We start from the raw sequence: 7,769 nt of genomic DNA on the forward strand, positions 1-7,769 counted from the left end.
CGCTTCCGGTGTTTTATTTTGAAGGGTCCTTCCGGAAGTTTTTGTTCCTCCACTAAACTTGTAAAAATGGCGGCTATAAACGTTTACGGGTAGTAAGGCATCTCCAAACTACTTCCAACAGACCAGCAAAGGATTTTTTTAAATCCCCAGCGAAAGCTTTCCCAAAGCGACTGAAAAGGAGAAGGCGTCGAAGTGAGATATATCACACTGACTCGCTAGTTTGTTATGTTTATTATCTTGTGTATCTATGACAGATGTTGTGCTGAGCAACCATAAGCTATTTAAAACGACATGTCTGTTCTAGTCTACTCTTGTTATTAATTTAAACTTCTGTATTATAACAAGCACACTGCAGAGTACTACTACATTCCTTTCTTAGTGTTTTTATTGGTCGGTCCACATCAACAATTGGTTAATTTCATGGTACCTTAAATAGTCATTCATTGTTGTTTGTGTGCATTTTTGTTTGTCTCATAGTGTCACAATGGAGTGGATGTTCATGGTGAATCGAATGAGCTCTCAGGGTAGCTCTACATCCCAGCGGCGACGGTTGGCTCTGGGGGTGGTGATACTCCTGCTAGTGGATGTCATCTGGGTAGCCTCGTCTGAGATCACTTCAGTAAGGACACTTTGCAATTGTGCTGGTATAATATGGGATATGAGCATAAGGTGGACCTATTATGCAAATTTTTCGGGCTTTTATATTGACTTGGACTCTTATAGAGCGGCGACACACGATAACCAGCACAGAAAGCTCTCTAGATCTTCCAGAATCCACGCTTGTCCCAGCTGTATTTATTGGGATTTTGTGCTGCTTGCGAAAACGGTGTGTTTTAATTTATTTCCACCCACGACCCGCCTCCAGGCACGACCACTGTGTTTGGTCACATTCCCAAGTGCCCAGGAGGACTTCCGGATAGCTGCCGAAACAAACTTTATAGCAGGTGATAAACGGTATAGGAGTTGATAATAAATGGCGATTTATCCTTTTTAAATGTCCGCTTTTAACATACAGCCATATGTGTTGGATGCCAAATCCGATTTGGAAGTAAAGACTCGACAGTCCAAAGCCGCAGCCCTCAACAACCAATTGTGGCTGGATATTTTACCCTCTTTTTCAAGAATTGGAAAAGTCAATCCAATGTACAAACAAGTGTTCACTAAGGATTGTATGTATATTGGCGGAAAGTTACTCAACGTAGACTTCAAACATGTAATCTGTTTCATGTTAAGTTTATTCATAAATGCATTGCATCTAGATACAGCGTATATTGTGGATATTTATTCTGCAAATGAATTATCTTACAACTTTCATCTTTCCATCTCTGTTGCAGTACATTTTCAAGCATCAGGAGTACAACAAGCCTTTCTTCAGCACATTCACCAAGACCTCTATGTTTGTACTCTATTTGTTGGGTTTCCTGCTGTGGCGGCCGTGGAGGCAACAGTGCAATGGGTCCCACAAATGCCAACATGCTTCATTTGTAAGTTGTCAAAATTTTTATTTTTGTAATTTCTATATGCAGAAAAATAATGTCAGCACACCATCCTCTATTACATAGGTAGCCATAATCCAATTTAAATTGGGAGACTTTGAGGGCTTATGGAGAGATCAGGATCTCTAATAACAATAATACATTTAATTTGAAATGTACTATACCTTTAAAAACATCAAGAAATACAAACAAAACAAAGAAAAACAATAAAAGCTACCTAAAAATGTCCTAAAAGGTCTTTTCGAATAAAAACCTAAACTGTTTTCCTTGCTGTACATGTCCTTGGTGAGTCAGGCAGAGCATTCAGTAATACACTCCTGAAGCACAGGGATTGGAACAAGACTGTAAATAAAACATCAAAAGAAACAGTTGCAGAGAATAACACAGAGTGTTAGTGCAATTTATTTAAAAGCACTCAAGCAGGCTATTCATCAGCTGATCAAAAGTTTTAGACCGTAGCCTTAAAAAAAATCTAACTCTATACTAAAGTTTGCCTTTCATTTTGTTTTCCATTTATCTTCGAGGGATGATAAGAGGGGTTGTCAATCAAGAATATCTATTACCTGTCAATTGCTAATATAAATGCTATCTGTCTGCAGTTTACTGATGCTGAGGCCTACTTTGCTCCCTGCAACAGTGACACCACTGTGAACAACTGCTTGGTAGGTAGTAATTCTGGGATTTGCATGACTTAATTTTTAGCCTCTGACACGTTTTAGACTGACCCCCAGATCCATAGAAATGGAAATATCAGTGCTACCAGTTGTACACTTGTCATGTGTTAAAATCCATCCATCCATTTTCTATGCCTATCCCTGCTGACTTGGCGTGGTCCACCCTAGACTGGTCGCCAGCCAATCGTAGGGCGCATGTGTTAAAATGTGTTAGAATATTTGAGATGAATTTAAGAAGGGTTAAGAACTCTTGCTTTATGTGACCTTGTCTCTTCCATATGCAGAGTGAACCACTATATGTTCCAGTGGCGTTTCAAGACGTACCCTCTGATCATTCAAATGGTTTCATTGACGACTGTAAATCTTGTGAGTTTACATTTATTCATTTATTTTTTGTAAAGCTTTACTTTTTATTGAGGACAAACGAAAGGTGTTCAGCAAAGGGAATAAATGATGATCAAATTAAATGTATGTGACTACGGAAAAAAAACATATTAAAGGGGATCTATTATGCTCATTTGGACTCCTATAGCGCAGCTACACATAATAACCCGCACAGAAAGCTTTGTAGATCTTTGAGAATCTGCACCTATTCCAGTTGTATTTCTTTGGATTTCCAAAACGGTCTATTTTAATTTATTCCACCCACAGCCCACTCCACATTGATTGGTCCCACTCAGCTTGCACAGCTAACAGTTAACGCTAACGCTTGTGCTGGGCACACCCAGCAGAGTCCAGAGGATGGAGTCTGTGAAAGGCTGAAATGTGCAAACCACAATAATTTGACGATTTTGAAGAACTTTCATATCTATTGCATATACAATACTTACGGTTACAGTCAGAAGTTTACACACATTCATCATACAAATGAATGCCATGTCAATTTTGGTCCCTTTCATGATAATACAACATATATCTTCAATGATTTTTGAAAACAAGAAAACTGGTGAGATGTCACTCAGCAAGTTTGACCTCAACCAGACACTTTGTGTAGTAATCACCAAAGTTCTGGCATAAATTTGGCTGGATATTTATTGTCTTTTCTTGGTAGAATTGGTAGAGCTTATTTAAATGGGTTTTAAACACTTCTAAAAATATACAGTCACAAAATAATGACTTGGATGGCTAATTGCTTCCTTTTTCAATCCCTTCACCAAGTTTCTCATCTCTGCTTCCAGCAGCTTCTAAAAAGCATCGGGTGCGCTTTAGTAATGTTATGGAGGTGCGCCAGCTGCCCTCTACTCAAGCCCTGGAGGCCAAACTGTCTCGCATGTCCTACCCTGCTGCCAAGGACCATGAGGCAATGTTGCGCACAGTGGGAAAGCTGACCATCACGGATGTGGCCAAAATCAGCTTCTTTTTTTGCTTTGTGGTAAGTAGCTTTACATTATCATTCCCATAGAACTGAGAAACATTTAAAACAAATTAACTAAGATGTCCTCACCAAAGCCGGCGTTTTGTTTTTGTTTTAAACTTTAATACACATACAGCAGTGCCGACTAGAGTTACATTTACGAATTATAATGGAGAATTATACACTATATCCTTAATGTATAAAGATAAGCTATGAATCTCACCGCATGTCACTGACATTGTTTTCTGTGTGCCAATCATTTTATGGATTTATTACGTTCAGTGTACTTACTGTGTTTCTATTGCTTTGCTCTGTCTGTACCTTGTCTCTCTCTATGTTTCTGTCATGCAAAACTGGAACATAACTCTTTGGCATGTTTGGCCCTGCCTTCTTCTGTTTCTCCTGCAGTGGTTCCTGGCCAACCTGTCCTATCAGGAGGCTCTCTCTGACACACAGGTTGCCATTGTTAACATTTTGTCATCCACATCAGGTGACTCTCCCATGCAGTAAAACAATTTAGCTCAGGAGTAAAGAAAGGATTGTTGACATCTCTTGGTTAGTCAAACTAAATTTGTTTTTACCTTCTCTGTCTTCAGGCCTGTTTACACTTATCTTTGCTGCCATATTTCCCAGTAGCAGCAGTGACCGTTTCACCTTGTCCAAATTGTTAGTCGTGGCACTGAGGTAAGGCTCAGCTCAAATATTCATACTTCAGTGGTAGTGATGGGAAAAATGATTAGAGTACCCTTGTTCCTTCAGTTTCTTGTTCATTTTAATGCCTGGTACAACTAAAGGTACTTTTGTTTGTTTTGACCTTCCATAATTCATATAGTTTCTCTCGTTTAGTATTGGTGGTGTTGCCCTTGTGAGTCTTTCCAGCACGGACCGGCCTGATGAAAAAGGCACTATCGGTAAACCCAAAAGACCAGCAGATACACAACTATAATTACTACAACATTCTTGTTTGTCACCCAATCCACAGCCAATTGCAGATCCACTTTTCTCGTCTTGCAGCCCTTGAGACAGTACATTTTCACTGTTCTAAAAGCTGTACACTGACTATGTTACATTGTATCAAAGTGTGTTTTCTTTCATGTTTTCCCATAAAAATATATATAACAAAATATTTCCATAATTCTCTCTTTTGTGGCATACAGTATACTGCTTTTCCGTATATGTCATGTCTTGCACATGTTTCTGCAGGTTCCTTATGGTCGCTGGCTGGGGCGTTACTATATGCTGTCTATATTGTGATGATCAAAAGACTGGTAGATCGAGAGGACAAGCTAGATATTCCCATGTTCTTTGGTAAGATCACTCTCATCATCATGGATAACCAACGTTGTGTTTGGAGCTGTCCAAGCTGGAGCTGTTTGTGTGTCTCTCAGGGTTTGTAGGTCTGTTCAACCTGCTGCTACTCTGGCCTGGCTTCCTCCTGCTTCACTACACCGGTTTTGAGACTTTTGAGCTTCCTAGCCAGCTCGTGTGGACCTACATCCTCGTTAATGGCCTCATTGGAACAGTTCTCTCAGAGTTTCTTTGGCTCTGGTGGGTCCGCCATCAGAGATATATTGCATTTTAAACATTTATTATTTTAGTTAAGGTTCCCTTTTTTTCTCCACAGGGGCTGTTTCCTCACGTCATCCCTGATTGGGACAATGGCCCTGAGTCTCACCATACCGCTGTCTATTTTGGCAGATATTTGCATGCAGAAGGTCAGTTTTCATATGATATATCTTTAACAATTATGTGAATGCAAAGTCAACGATGAGCACCCAGTCACATGTAGGAATGTCCGATATTGGCTTTTGGCCGATAACCGACATGCCGATATTTCCGATATCAACAGATACCGATATGTGTAACATCACATACATTTTTCTTGAGTATCATTGTTGTAAAGTAACAATACTCTTAAAAGAGTACAGTTGTTTTGTTGGCTCTTAGTTAAAGACACTACTTTGTGCTCTACTTGTTAAATAATGAATGAAGTCAAGCACAGAATTCTGCCTATTCCATTTTTTAAAGTATGCATTTGTTATAGATGATTATTCATTTGGAGATGTGTTTTTGGATACAGTATAAGTATAATAATAATCTAATCTATTTTCTTCCCTTGTGTTTATTCACAGGTACGTTTCTCATGGCTGTTTTTTGCAGGGGCAGTGCCCGTCTTTCTCTCCTTCCTTATTGCCACACTCTTATGCCACCACAACAACTGGGATCCTGTCATGGTGGCACTGAGAAGGCTGTACACGTTTATTTTTCGAAGACATCGTATCCAGAGGTACACACCATTCTTCTCCTTGAGTTTACAAGATGACACAATACCAGCAGTAACAGTCGCCATGTTGTAGCTGCTGTATTGTATTTCTTTTGGGACACCCCAAAACACAACACAGATGTGAACCGAAAAACTTGTTTTTGAGCGTATTTTGTATAATTGCACATTGACAGTGAAAATGAATGTGGGAGAAAGTATATTCTTTCCCCTCAGACTGCCAGAGGACAACGAGCTATGTGAAAGCCTTATTCCGTTGCACACCGTCTCTCAAAATGAAGGAAGCCTGTGGTCGTGATCCAGATTCAAGTAAGTCAAGCTCCTTGCTGTGTGACTGACTCATGCCAACTGTAACTGATGTTACGGTGAACATACCTAAACAAAGTGCCTTTTTATTCCTCATGTAAAGCTTTTCAACATCCTCTCAAAATGTGAAATTTGCAACAAATTAAGTAACAAAACGAAAAACAAATTACAGAAACAAATTTCCAGATTGTCAGGAATGAAGGCCAGTAATGGTACATGTTATTTTTTTCCAGCAATGGCCGAATATGGAAATGTGGGGGGCCCATTTTGATATTTTTTTATTTGTAAACAGTCTAAAAAATACATTATTGTACTTAAAGACACATTTGCGTCAGGTCTGTGTTATAGGTGACAAAGCTTTTGCTCTTTATTTCCCATTGTATCTGTTTTTGGATTGTTCTTTTTGATAATGTAAATATCTACAATGTGCTGTGGGCCAATAAAAAACAAGCTACAGGCTGCAAATGTTCCCCAGACCTTACTTTGGACACCCATGCTTCTGCGTAACTGTGCTGAATTTGGCTTTGGGTGATGATAAAGATAGTATTATTGATCTAAATGTTATATTACCTTGTCATTTCCCGATCTATGATGTATGTATGAGAGTACATTTGGAATACAGGAAGTGAACAAATATTGCAATTGATGGGGATAGGATTAAATAAGATTTGCTTCTTTCTACACCTTCTTGGACATGTAGAACTATGAACTGTACTTTGTGATGTATTTCTGTGTGGACATTTGTTTAACCACATGCAATGAGGTGAAATAATGTCAATGGGTCTCTATAAATCGATTATTTTGATTACCGATAACATGATTTTGTTAATCTATTGCTCATCAACATTCACATTTTTCCATCCCTTTGTTATTGTTTGTCTTATTAGGTGGTAAACGTGAATCATCCGGTTGCTGCCACAGACGATGCACCACCCTGTGCCTATCAATAGAATGCTTGATTTGATTTCTCTTCACACATGGGGGTACAACTCATAAAGTGCTGGAACTCGGTAGTCGTCACTATTATGCCATGTGACCAAATGAAAAGGTATGTTGAAGTTCATTGGTGCAGCACCGGGAGAAGTGTTGAGATATGATCTTCACTAAGAGATACATGCCTTTTATTTAAAGGGTGTCTATTCTTCTATGTCATTGTGTTTTTACTCAATTGTACTTCCTCACTTGTGTTTGACTGCCTCGTTCAAATCTGTCACATCTGAGCATCACAGATTCCAAATCAAGATGTGATATTGAGATATATTCACTGTTTAGTTTGGTTAGTTTACTTAGTTTACTTAGTCAAGTACTAAAAAGACTAAACGTCTGCATTTACCTCAGCATATTTTCCACATCCACCCATACCTCCAGATGAAACTGACACAATATGCTTCCCTATTTTAACCTATGCCAAAATAATGCCATGCAAGTCTTTAATAATCACTCTGGTACTTGTCTTTTTTTTTTCTCCTGTCTCAGAGAAATATTAGTCATTTGTTTGTGACCTACTGGTCAGTGTTAGAGTAGGGGTCCCCAATAGACCGGGCCGTGATAGGGGCCAAACCCGGATACAGGATGCAGGAAACTTTCAGGTGCAATGATGAAAATAAATAACTACATCAAATTTCATGTAAATAGATATCAATTTTGGAAATATGTGC

General features: G+C 38.9%; 1 protein-coding gene across 2 annotated transcripts; it reads left to right on the top strand.

The window, feature by feature from the left end:
* The first annotated feature begins 43 nt into the window (after positions 1 to 43).
* On the top strand, positions 44 to 7,287 carry LOC131135999 (solute carrier family 35 member F5-like). Of its 2 annotated transcripts, none has more exons than XM_058082444.1 (15): positions 44 to 192; positions 478 to 619; positions 1,335 to 1,484; positions 2,096 to 2,158; positions 2,455 to 2,536; positions 3,349 to 3,542; positions 3,933 to 4,014; positions 4,121 to 4,208; positions 4,371 to 4,435; positions 4,728 to 4,832; positions 4,913 to 5,072; positions 5,149 to 5,239; positions 5,657 to 5,811; positions 6,022 to 6,114; positions 6,999 to 7,287. In XM_058082444.1, exons 2-14 carry the CDS (start codon positions 485 to 487, stop codon positions 6,101 to 6,103), a joined length of 1,452 nt encoding a protein of 483 aa, XP_057938427.1. In that variant the 5' UTR covers positions 44 to 192; positions 478 to 484; the 3' UTR covers positions 6,104 to 6,114; positions 6,999 to 7,287. The 2 variants fall into 2 exon arrangements, with proteins under 2 accessions (XP_057938427.1, XP_057938428.1); XM_058082445.1 differs by having other exon boundaries at positions 3,352 to 3,542.
* Positions 7,288 to 7,769: the final 482 nt, after the last annotated feature.

Source organism: Doryrhamphus excisus, chromosome 9 (genome assembly GCF_030265055.1).
Source record: "Doryrhamphus excisus isolate RoL2022-K1 chromosome 9, RoL_Dexc_1.0, whole genome shotgun sequence".
NCBI lineage: Eukaryota > Metazoa > Chordata > Actinopteri > Syngnathiformes > Syngnathidae > Doryrhamphus > Doryrhamphus excisus.

Coding starts and splice junctions, on each gene's coding strand:
- LOC131135999 (XM_058082444.1), top strand. CDS start 485: ATGGAGTGGATGTTCATGGTGAATCGAATGAGCTCTCAGGGTAGCTCT. Junction 5,073..5,148: donor TCAGAGTTTCTTTGGCTCTG/GTGGGTCCGCCA, acceptor TTTTCTCCACAG/GGGCTGTTTCCTCACGTCAT. Junction 5,240..5,656: donor CAGATATTTGCATGCAGAAG/GTCAGTTTTCAT, acceptor GTTTATTCACAG/GTACGTTTCTCATGGCTGTT.